General features: G+C 42.9%; 1 protein-coding gene across 2 annotated transcripts in view; it reads right to left on the reverse strand.

Moving 5' to 3' along the window:
• Positions 1 to 1,488: 1,488 nt before the first annotated feature.
• cnot4b (CCR4-NOT transcription complex, subunit 4b) overlaps positions 1,489 to 13,193 on the reverse strand; it is a 35,644-nt gene continuing 23,939 nt past the window's right edge. The window contains exons 12-13 of one of the 2 annotated variants that reach the window (XM_080421439.1): positions 11,575 to 11,814; positions 1,489 to 3,632 (exon numbers count right to left, since the gene is read on the reverse strand). In XM_080421439.1, the coding sequence (XP_080277565.1) occupies positions 3,304 to 3,632; positions 11,575 to 11,814 (569 nt within the window). In that variant the 3' untranslated portion in view covers positions 1,489 to 3,303. The remainder of the gene's footprint in view (positions 3,633 to 11,574; positions 11,815 to 13,193) is intronic. The other variant, XM_080421440.1, reaches the window with a different exon arrangement.

Below are 13,193 nucleotides of genomic sequence, written 5' to 3' on the forward strand. Positions count from 1 at the left end.
TTCCTGAAAAGTAACAGTTTTGGACACCCGACAGCGACAATACAGTATGGTGAAATATGATATGCCTAACGCAGTCAAACATTCAAGCTGCAAATACTTTGCCAGCATGTAGCCAACTATGCTTTGTCCTTTGATAAGGAAGGAAAAATTGTTAGTTGAAACAGCACAAGTGTTGCTAAGTGGACTATACATTTTAGCTTGCACATTTGAACATGCAGTCATAAAATAATTACCCCAAATATCCCTATATACATTCAGCGACGTGCCTAGTTACAACACGGCCACAGATCTGCAAATCTCTTATCAGATCAATTTGTAGCCTGTATGCATATGTGAAAGATAGTTTCAATTAACAACTCAATAGACGTGTCTATCATTTCAATAATATGCGAAAAAGGAGGGGAAAAAAACTGCCTGCCTAATTAAGGAGTTAAAATATGTCCCAAAAATGTTGTTTGATGTTCTCGGCTTCCTTGGCCAATTAGCAAAGAACAGCAGTCATTTCTGTCGATGAAAGGCTCGACAGTGTCACCGCTGAGTATTATAAGCGTGCATTTGCCAGGCACAGTATGAGCGCTTAATTCGCTCTTGACATTATCTACAAGCCACTGCCTCCACTGCAAGATAAAATTAATTGGCCCACACTGGAAGCATTTGATGTCTGTCCTTTCTAGATGTTTCTACAGGAAACCTTGGTTGGCGCCTGACGCCCATCCAAGCATCACTACGTTATCACCAGGACGTGCAAGAGCACCGTTCGATGGTTGCTGGTCTTGACAGGGTACACGGGATGACGCCCTAATGAGCATCAATACACGTTAAACACATTAAGCCTAGAGTCCCTATTCTGGAGCAAAATAAATAAAAATAGCCGATTTACAAGCTGTAAATCGGACCAAGCATATTTACAGTATACCTGCAAACATTGTTAATATACTGTTCACCAATTAAAATTGGGAAAGCATCCGTGTAATTTTAGATTTTTGCGTTGGCAATTCAAAAATAGCAGATATACAAGCTCTCAGCGCATTACTTCGTACCGCACTATCCATTATTGAAAAAAGTGGCATTTCTCTGAACTCGTTTCCAAAATCCCCATGCATTACTACCTGCTTACTGTTATTTTTATCATTAGTATTATTTGTTACTCACTCCTAGCTGTGTATTTTGTCTGCATCTGTCCAGTGTTTCACAACTTCTGTACCGCTATGGCGACATCTGAAATTCCCCTGTGTGATCAATAAAGATCCAACTATCCAGCCCTGTGGGACCCTGCTCAAATGAGTACATAGGGTTTAAGTGGTAAAGCCAATACCCCTTTTCCACCTAAATTAGCATGTGCAGGTATTTCAGTGTACCAAAGTTCATCCTGTACCAATGTTCTCCTGGAGCTCAGTGCCTCAATTTCTGTGACTGTTTGACCTTGACACGTCATTTGCATAAGAGACAAGAAGGCCTGACAAATAAGAAAGCAAACAATGCAAGGTGTCATGTTTTCTCTTTTATTTGAGATTTAGTTGTTTTTTTTCCTTTTTCTTCCAGACCCGTAGGTGTGCAATTCCTTCAGCGCTTCATTTTAGACACGCGTATTTAGCATTGTGTAAAACCCTTTGTTAGACTGCATCAGTGGCGTAATTTTTAATAATAATACTGAATGAATACTGCAAAAATTAAGAGAAAAAAAGAATTTGTCAGAACCTTACACAACAGGAGAGAGAAAAAAAAAACTTAAGACCATTAAAAGATTTTCTTTTGATAAGTGTATGGGGCGGGGGTCATGTCTGTAATTCATGTTAGTAATTGCTTGAGTTGCCCTGAAGAACCACTATCCCAGCGCAAATGTAGTGTTATGAGGTCAACGTTAAAAAGGAGTGGAGAAATGTCACACATCCAACTGTAAAACTAGATGTCATCTCCCAAACCTGATTTTGCACAACGGTGAGTATAAACTATACTTGATAGCGAGTGTCAAGCAGCTGCCAAAATCCATGTTAAAAAGACCAAATATTCTTTTGAATTTAAAAAGAAAAAGCACAACATTTGACAAATTCATTATTTAAATTTTTACTTGCCCTGTCTGTGCCAACTCCGACCACCTGACCAGCCACATGCAGTATACGTCAAATATTTCTGGCATTCAGCCTAGCAGCCGAGCTACCCAGAGAGCTCTTTGTATTCAGGAGTCAGACCTTTAAGCCGGAAGGTCAATCAGACTTTTTTGTTTTTCGAGCCGGTGGTCAGCAACTGTTAGTGCCACACAGTGGCGCCACATTTGTGCCATAGTCTTTAACTCTGCGCCGAGATCCTTCCACATCTATTGATCCACTAATTTTCATTGTGTGACAACAGGCGCACAACGAAGCATAAATCAGGCTCATCTCTGGTCTACTCATAGAGGCACCCCCTTTGAACTAGGAAAGGCACTACCCTCTGATACAGAGGCCTGGCCGTCACAACATGCTGGGATGGACCACCTCCGTCCCTCCCAGGCAACACCTGAGAAGACTGAGACCACCCCTCTCACCACTAGCAAGACTATAAGACAATGGGGATAGACCACCAGCACATTTAGTACAGTGAGGCGTCGTATCGCTTTCCAAAGTACCGGCTCAGCAGAGGATTCATTTCTACTCTTCACTTCCTTTCCCATAAATCCTCTGATCCTGTGAATAAAGAAACTAAACAAAAAAAAAAAAAACCTGAAAACATCCTCAAGTACTCCTCCTGATCAAAGATTCACTGACCTCCTGCCTCACGTGCTGCAGCACAGTACTCGACTGCTCAAGCGACAGACTGAAAAGTTGCTTTTCTGTAAAGTCGTTTTGAACTCTGCACCTAATATGGTTCATTGTCCTCAAAGATGGCCTTAATTTCTCAACGCTAAATTGTATGTACTGTATATATTTTTACTGGTCATCTAATTCTGTATGATCTGGAATCCTCCCATTTAATTTTTTTAAGGTCTTAAAATGAATAGTGCGAACCCTGGAAGTCCCAGGATCACGCGCCTCAGTAGTTCATATCATCAATAATGTTGTTGGACAATGTTTGGCTGGGATAGTGCGCTTCAGTCCAAAAAATATAAATAAAAAAATAAGCAAAAATAAACAAGCTCAGAAATTGAGAAGGAGGAAGGAATTAAAAACTAAATAATCTTGTTATAACTGGTTAATATTTTTGTTGTCTGTATCGCTCATGGTTTGGTTGAATGTTTCTCTGTGGAGTTAAGTGTAGGTTAAAGGGTGGCGTGTGTGTGTGTGTGTGTGTGCGTGCGTGTGTGTGTGTGTGACGGTTTCACAGTCCCTAGTGGCGGTCCATTGCAGCACTCTGTAGCAGGTCTGTCTGGCTCTGGCCTGGGGGTCTGAAGGTGGTCTGGAAGCCTGGAGGAGGGGAGTGGAACTGGCTGGCTGGGTTGGCCGCGGCCGGGGCCGGGTAGGAGGCCCAGGACGCTCTGTGGAGGAGGGGGATCTGGCCCCCGTAGGAGGGGGCGCTGTGTGCTGGGTGCTGGGGGGCAGCTGTGGCGGAGCTGGGCGGCGCGTCCATCTCTGTGAGGTTCTGCAGGGACTTGAGCCAGTGTGGGGGATTGTCGTCCTGAAGAGAGTCCAGACTGTTGCCGGTGGTGGCTGGGATCCCTGGAGAAGAGAGGGAGGGAGAGAGAGTGAGAGAGAGGGATAGACAGAGACACAGCAAGAGAGAGAGAGAGAGAGAGAGAGAGAGTGTTACGGCTGTAGTGGGGGGGGGGGTGTGGGTGTGTTTTCTTGTCTGTTCTCTCCTCAGGTACCACTCTCCTTCCCCCTCTGTGAGCTGCAGAGTGAGTTGATTTGATCAAATCAGTATTCAATCAGCTCATCATTTATAAGCAATGGCCCAGTATCCGGCGCTGGAATTGAAGCTCTCCTTCCAGCACTGTGTTCTCTTACACAGTGCTGTTATATTTTTTACAGTCTATGGTTATGAGCCTGGGGAAGAGCAGAGACAGGGCCAGTGGGCCATTCGGCAGGGTTGTCCGTCACAACTAAGTTTTGACCAAGATCAATATCTAAGGCAGCAGTTCCCAATCTTTTCTGGATCAGGGCCCACTTGAAAATATTGAAAGCACTTGCAGGCCCACCCATCTGACCACTTAAACAGTGGCCAGGCACAGTAGACTTGACACGGCAGCCTAACGGCCGTGTTAAGTGGTCTTGTGGTCCTATGTGCCGCCGCGTTGTTTCTTCTTGCTTTAGACAGAGCTCCGGCACCTGCCTGCTGCACTCTGAGAAATCTAGAAGGTGTTCCGTCACCTCAAATGCATATTCAATACGTTTTTATGTTAGGCTATTAAGGTAATTATTAATTCAACTTTCAAATTTTTCCCCTCAATGTCCCTTTCGCCCATGAGCCGGGTGATCAGACTCCTACGCTAACTACGTTAGTTGCAGAGGACTCCGCAAAGGCTCTGCCCCACCTACCCCGCATGTCAAATTAGTTGTCAATGTCAATCATCTTGGACCCCAAGAGAGAGAAAGAGAGGGGGAAAAAAAGGTAAATGTGTGTTCTCTCTCTGTCCTTTCCAAGTTTGATGTCAGTAAATTAACAGTAACGTTATGCAGATGTGCATCTCTCAAGTAGTCTGTCTGTGCGAGCTGACTTTGACTTTTAGTCGGATTCATGAGCTCCGGCACCTAATAATTTACAAATGAAGCACTGGGTAGTACTGACCCCGAGTTGTGGGAACCCATGGAAGGTCCACCTTTTGACAAAATGTCCTTTCCATAAAAAGCCATACCCTCACAACATTCAAAGGTTGTCGTTCATAACATCCCCTAGTTGTACTCTAAATTGTTAACATGTTTTCATTTTCTGTTTGCATGTAATTGAATGTTTGGCTTGTATTTCATGGTTTGCTCGTTGTTCGTTTTGTTTTGCAACTGACGCATGGAAATTAGCTTTATGCTAAATCTGGCATATTTACAGATAATCATGTCTGTGACTCATAATCATGTTGAGTGTTCATCAACGTGAACTGTCCTTGCCAAATGAACACAAAGTAAAGTGTCGTTGCTCTGGATTGATCAAACTGAGGTGACAACACTGGAACCACACTATAGCAACAACACTGCCTTTTTTTACCACTTGAACCCCAGTGTCCATATTCTGGGGGGAATATTAAGCCAAAAATAGCAGATTTACAAGCTCGCAATGCAATGCGACACATTGTGAGCTTGTAGATCAGCTATTTATGAGAGATTTGGTGTTTTAAAAAAAAGTGGTCATAGTAGAGTTGTACCTCAAGTCCAGTTCTAAAAGACTAAAGGGGTTTATTTTATACATTCAAAACTGTTTTTTAAGTCGTGAGCATGTCTAGATCTAATATTTCATTTGGTTTTTCATGACGTACCTCCCCCTTCAGGAGTGGTTCTGGTTATAGTGCAAACGGAAAATGTATATATAAAATAAAATAAATATCGAAGAACTTTAGCGGTTCTGGAGCGTTTCTGGGAAGATTCTGGTCACCCTTTGTCGTGGAGAAGAGCCAAGATCGAGGCGACATGCTTTACATATGTTACCACTATCGCTTTTCCACAGGCCCACACGAGGGGCTCTACCCAGCAGACGTGTATTTTGTGACTGCGAGGTTAGATCACTTCCCTGCTATACTGTGATCGCTGGATTGATCTTTTCACCACCGCCTGGTCCAAAGCTGACAAGATCAGAGAGCATCTCCTGAGATCATCACTGACCACCACCAGTGTCTTCTGCTCCGCATACATCAACTGCTCCAGGCTGGGGCCCAGATAAGAGAGACTGGCATCGAGCAAAGTCGCTCAGACGGAGGGAGATCGATCGGGGCGCCATTACGCCACAGCCTCCGCGCGGTGGGATGGCGCTGGCTCGGCGCCGCCGTAGGTCTCTCTCACTACAAAGGCTGCAGCCACCACTTTAGTGGTGAAACTCAATAGCATAATAAAGAGGAAATCCCTGAGCTGGCAGAGCAGCTGTTCTGAAATCCAGGCCATTCCTCCTTCTGGGCACGAAGGCCTGGGTGAATGAGCACATTTTTTTTACAGCTCGACTCACACATCGGCCAGTCCGATATATCATTGGCCATCATTTGACTTAATTAACAACTTCGGTATAGGCGATTAGGCAGCTGATATGTCTGATAAGTTACATTTTTTGAAACATTTTGAATAGGGCTTTAGTGGTTAAATAAAATTGTTTTTCAAATAGATTTTTTAAAATATATACACAAAACCTCAGTAATCAATGGTCTATGACACAAAAATAAAAATACTTTTTTTGTCGTCGTCACGTGGAAGCAATACAGCTGACGTTACCCATGCAACAGACTGATATATATATTTTTTTTTAAGTAAAAGCTTTTCTGACTGTTCCTAATGTTGATGGACGAGGTGGGACCTCAATCACCTCGCATTGACTCTGTACTCAGTATCCAATAATCACCATGGCTGTGAGAAATATAGAGCACATTACGGTTGCTGGTGAGCATTGGGAAAGCCATTTAGCTGCAGTGTTATCGTATAGATACCAGCCTTGCGTTTCAGTGGAAGCTGGACTATTCTTAGCCTAAATGCCCTCCTGGTGTATGCCTACAGCCAGTGGTGCAAAGAAACTACGTACATTTTACTCTATACGAATACAATTATGAGGTACTTTTAATTTACCTGGGTATTTACATTTTTCGACTCTACATCTCAAATATTGTATTTTTTTGTCCTCTACAATTATTTGAACTTTAGTTGCTTGCAAGTCATCTATTATTATTAAGATTATTAAATGAAAACCTACATTAACTGCTTATTTTATACTTACTAGACCATACCCGTTGGGTGATATGAACACCCAAAGTATGTGCAGTTTTGGTTATGTGCTGTGCACAGACAGCATATCAGGGATGGAAAGTGACTTAATACTTGATACCTGCAACACTTCCAACACACACACACATGTCCCGTCGCCGTGGACACACTGAGAACACACAAAAACCTGTTCATAAACAGTTCACACACACACACACACACACACACACACGTCGCGCAACCCCTCAAACACACACCACGGTACATCCTCGTGAACACACACACACACACACACACACACACGGCCGTCGCGCGCATGCGCGACCCGTCGGATACACAAATAATGTACTTTCTGACACGCGTCAGTACATACATACATACATATACATGGCGGCGGACCCTAACGAACAGAAAGACACACAGCTGCAGATTGCCATGTCCGCTTATTATAAGCGACTTGGGCTTGTTTTCATAGACCTGGTTGCTTGCTCCTCTTGCGAAACCTTGAAACCCTGTAAAAATGCATTCATCCCATAGGTTGGGGGGCTGTACCAGTCCCATCGCCGAACTCAGAATGTCCGTTGTTTACAGCAAAACGCAAATAAACATGTTAAATTGTGGCGAAGAGAAAAAGTTCTCCCTCACGGTGTGCATATGCTAATGATCAATGGCCATGTGCAAGTACAGAGAAATTGCTTAAGAGAACCAAGCAAGACTGACTGATGACTGACTGACTGACTTTCCTAAAATGATTTGTAGGATAAATGGCTGATATACAAATAGCTGATCTACATGATGACAACTATTTATTTTATTTTCATTATTTGTGAAATGGGCCATTCATAATGAGCACTTCATTGTGGCATTGCTACTTTTAAGTCAAAAACTAAAAGTTTACAGTTTACAGTACTTCTTCCATCACTTGCTGTGACTACCAACACAACACCATACGCAGTGCCTTAGCAAAGCTTCAAGGGGCTGCAGCATTGCATCGGGGGGCTCCTTATTCCAACCAACATCAGAGATGCTGAGATGCTTGAGAGGAGGGAAGGGCACCATGTCTCTCAGAAGGGGTTAGATTAAAAGCCATCATCATTACATAAACACACAAACTATAGGGCGAGAAGGAAGGTTTCCGCCGCTCCGTGCCTAATTGCCCCGGAGGCGGGGGGGGGTTTATGAGCATCATTGCTTCCCCGCTGGGAGGGCTGGTGCCCCAGGCCAGCGGAGGGAGGCAGGGAGGTAGATGATTCCCCACCCTCAACCTGACAGATACATCAGTGGTTCTCAAAGTGGGGTCTGGGGACCCCCAGGGAGTCCTTGAGGGGGTTTCAGGGGGTCCCTAGCAAAATGGGTTAATATAGCATTAAAGATCTGTTTAACCCACTTTAGCCCTATACACAAAGGCCATGTCATTGCCCTTCGGCTATGACACATTAGTGAGCTTGTAGATCAGCTATTTTCGGGTTCGAGACATTTAGTGTAGAGCGAAAACAGGGAAGGGCCTGGTACAGAGCCCATGGGAATCCGGTCAACTAAGTATAGGGTTTAAGTGATAGCTAACCTGGGTTCCAGGCGCCCTCCACCACCTCCCCACCACTACAGAACAGTGCCAGGGAAACCCTGCAACGGCCTCACTGGAACGGAGCCTACGACAGTGTGATTAGAAAAGGGGGAGGGAGGGGGGCGGTTGTTAGAGAACGTCATCCTGGCTCAGGTTTCGGAAAGGCGCTGGTTTCTTTCTGGACTATGGCACAGGATGCGCCATCGATCTGAACCAGAGCTTCCCTCCTTGTCATTCATAATGCTCTGACCCTGAGCTCAAGGCTGTGGATAGGCCCAATTTCTTTCCAATTTGGCCTATTCTGTTTGTATTAGACTGCAGGGGAGTTCCTCTGCTGCTGCACCCAAACTGACACCTTAGTATATCTTGACACTGACATGTCTGATATATGCTGTCTGATATATGCTCTTAATTGATGTCTCACCTGCACGTGAGACTATATGCACAAAAGTCTATGTTCTATATCTGTTGCTATTCTATTGCTGAATCTCATCCATCTGTTACTATATACATTGCTATTTTAACTCCCTCCTACCATTGCCATCTCTTCTGACGATGCACCCTATGTACTGTCGTACTGTATGCATGTACAGGTATGTATACATGTCTTACGCTACTAATATCAGGAATATGAAAAAAATAAGGTTCCGCTGTGGCGACCCCTGAGGGGAATGGAATATCTGACCCGTTTTCCTTGTTCTTTCTGTCCATGTCTACTCCGTCTTCCCTTTCCTGAAAACTAAAATGACGGGAGCTTGTACGAAACATTATTTCAGCTACGTTTATTTTAAGTCTGCAAGAAAATATAATGCACAGTTATGCACATTAGATGCAACATGTACAGTAAGTGAACCATTGGTAAAATGATTGATTGCCCATATATATATATATATATATACACACATATTGATGGAATGTGCAGTTATACAGGTTATCTAACTACGTAATCCCAAAATATACTTATTTGACCGGGGTCCGCCAGGGGTCTGCAATAGGCCCTTTTCACGGAAAATAGCTGATCTACCAACTCACAACGCATCGCATTTTGCAATATGTCATGAGTCTGTTATTTTCACCACATGTTTGCCTATTATGACATCCCCAGAATATGAATCTTGGTTTGGAATTTTTATTCATTCAGTTTATCAAGCCCCCCCCCCCACTGTACTATTTCACAAATGTATACTCCACACCTTTTACAAGTATGTGATTAAATAAGAGATTTAGTAAATGAGTTTGGGTGTCAATGGAGCCTGTAAAGTAACTGTCTAAATATCATTAAAGTGTCAAAATAAGGTGCATTAGCCCGACACTCGGGCTAATGATTTTAATTTCGTTTCACTCCATTATTCAGTCTGAAAGCCCTCTCAGTGCAGCCGTTTTTTGAGATGGAGGCGTGGCCAAAGTGGGACTCTTTGGCAATTGGTTCATACAGGATCATCCCCATCGGGCCGGCTCGATTTTCAACCGATTTTCTAAACCCCCGCGTTCGACAGCGTCACCAGACCCTAACTGTGAGGCTGACGATTCAGGGGCTGGAGCCAGGCTATAAGTGGCTCAATCTTCAGCAAGATGCAAATCTCCCAAATCTCCATTCTAGTTTACTATAGCCACAAGCATGGCATTGGCCTGCATTTTTTTCTTCTAATAATCGATTAGTTTGTGTTGCACCCTGAACCTTGACCTTTGGCCTCTGAGGGCCACACCATAGTGACCTATATTTCTCACTTATTACACAGTCGCACACCTCAACCCCCCCCCCCCCCCCATGCACATGGACGTTATGTTCACAATTTGCCTCGGTTACAGTCTAACCTTGCTGCATGCCCCATGGGAGAAGCCCTTTGAGACAAACAATGGCTTTAAAAAAGAAAAAAGGTCAATTTGGATGCCTTGCTAGACTGCAAAGAGCAGCCATGCCAAACAGTACACACACACAGCCTCCCAATTACATTTTACAAATTTAACACCAAATTAGCTGAGTTACATCTTAGTTTCAGCAAGCAACATCTACCTGCATATAGCATGCATCATACTATCCTAAAAATGAGGAATGTGACGCCTACATGTAAATCCACGGAATGTTAGAATTGACTTGAATCACGATGAAAACTAACCCACCTTATGAAAACAAACCGCTAGTTTTCATAAAGAATTTTTTTTCTACTGGTTTTATAATTAGACTTATTTTTATAATTGGTTTTATAATAAAACTGTGCATGGACCATGGAGTCAGGAACCAAATCCATTGTTAAATTAAAGAGGAATATTGCGCAAACTGCTAGTTTCCACACATGTCAGAACATCCTGCCACGCACTGTTTGGTCACAACTTAGACAATTATATCAAATGGGGGTCCTTAGCCTAATGCATATAAAACTGGGGGTCCTTGAAATGAAAAGGTTTGAGAATCACTGCACTATCGCTGTCTATATGATAAAAAATAAAGTGTACAAATCCATTTGGTTCCATTTGTACACTCTGAGTTACTGACCGTTAGGTTCGTCTATGTGCAATTAGAACAGCACCATATAATATTTTGGAATAACTAACCAATCACTGACGATATTTGCACTTCAAAAATGCTACTTTAAGTACCGTGAAAGCAACAATTTGGGAACACTCGTTTTCTTTTTATCTCATTTCCTTCTATCTTGGTCCATCTGTTCATCCCAGCCATGCAAGTGCACCTTCCCTCCACTATGAAACGGCGCTGCTTTTACTGGCTGCAAACACAAAATGTTAAAGGAATACTTTTCCCAAAAAATGACTTATTTTCTATCAAATTACTCACCCGATGAAGCCTTGAATAATTATGGAGATTTATTTTTTGTTTTTGTTGCATTCCTGATCCAATAATCCAATATTTGACTAATTTAAGTTAATAGGAGACCAATCTTAACAGGAGCAAAACTACAGTATCTTTAAAACATTCTCTGTGAACCTGGATCATCAGTTGGCCTCTCAGTGATTACACTGCGAGAGTGGTTTTGGAGTTTACATTATTATTTTATATAATTTTGCTTTGGTCTCCTACCAGAGCAACGTCAGCAAATATTGAATTACTGGCTCAGAAAAAAATCTCCAATGTGCATTCAAGGCTTCATGGGGTGACCAATAGATAGATTTTCTTTTTTGGGGAGGGGGGTTAAGTATTCGTTTAACATTGTGGAAACTAGCATCGTCCGACACGTGTTAAGGCCCTACCTGTAATGATTGCTGGGTCCATCCAGCTGGCCGTGCCATCCCAGCTGAGGCTGTGGGAGATGGCCCTGGGGCCCAGCGCTGCCCCCGTGTGGTGGTGGGCGCTGGACGTGGATGAGGAGGAGGAGGAGGAGGAGGGAGACGAGGAGTGAGGCAGCCCCCCGAAGTTAATGTTGATGTTGGGTAAGAGCGCTCGGAGGCCGTCCTGCCACTCTTTCATGTTTATGCTCTCTATGGAGTTCTCTGCACAGGAGACAGACAACCACGCGTATAAGCCCCATTTATCCTTGGTCGCGTGGCGCAAAAAGCCGGCCGATGAGCTCGCGACGTGACACTAGCCCTGGCGGCTATTTGCGGCGCGCAACCCCATCATACAACCAGGGCTGTCACGATTATGAAATTTTACTTGACGATTAATTGTCGCTCAAATAATTGCGGTTAAGATTGCGTCTGTCGTTGAACACTGGAATATGAATAAAAATTACATTTCTGTGTAGCTTTTAGGCTTCGCAAACAAAACGTGCACAGAGGAGAAATGACAAATAACTTACATTTTATAACTTTATAAAAAATGTGGATTTATCGATCTACAAGCTCAAAACGAGTCATATATTGATCGGCTTTTTCCTCCATTTATTTTTAAATGTTTGAAAATATATGTTAGTCATTATTCAACATGGAAATGCTGACGATTATGCAAAAATGTAATAATTGTGATCATCTCAAATAATTGCGATTAGGCGGTTGTGACAGGCGAACGGAGCATAAATGAAAAGGTGCTGTGATATTATATTCTGAGTGTAGCCATTGCTAGAGGGGTTGCTCCATCTCTAGAGCTCTTTAGTAAACATCTCTGGAGCTCTTTAGTAAACATAAAAAAAGATATATCATTTTCAGGTGGGTAGTCAATGTCATCCAATCAGGAGAGATACTCTATTAATCAGCTTAAAATGTATAGTGTTCCAGTTCCGATGATGTCTGCTCATTCTTTTATTTAGTTTCATCTCTTCCAATTTTTATCATTTTCTCTCTCCCGATTGGATGAAATTGATATCCCGACCCGAGAATGTATTTTCCGTTTATCAAAGAGCTGAACAAACACTCTACAGCACACTACAGCAGTGACTGCTAACAGAACATAGAGCATTTTTTTTTTTTTAATCTAAAATATTTACGGTATATCACTTACAGCACCTTCAAGCATTAGAATGCCACCACACAGAACCAGCCTCATTTGTTGGGATAAACCCTGAGCTTTCCACTGTCAAAGACTCCCATGTACAACAGCCAGAATAAACACTCGACCAAGTTCAAACATAAAATCCAGTGATATGTATATGGGCGCAGACGCCCATCTGAAAAGGTTTTGTGCTACGGACCCCCATACGAGATATTTGTGTTGTTAAAATGTCTACAAATTATTTAAAACCTTTCACAATTCAAGATTCAAAAAAATAGCCAATCTACAACAAGCCCACGAGTCGTGTAACGATGCATTGTGAGCTTGTAGATCAGCAATTTTCAAATAGCCCAAGTAATAAAGTAGGGTTAAAGTGGTTAAATTGATATGCGGACCCCACTTGGAAAAACACTGATCCAATCCAATAAACATCCAATCCAAT

The sequence above is a fragment of the Gymnoscopelus braueri genome (assembly GCF_963280865.1).
Source record: "Gymnoscopelus braueri genome assembly, chromosome: 23".
Lineage (NCBI taxonomy): Eukaryota > Metazoa > Chordata > Actinopteri > Myctophiformes > Myctophidae > Gymnoscopelus > Gymnoscopelus braueri.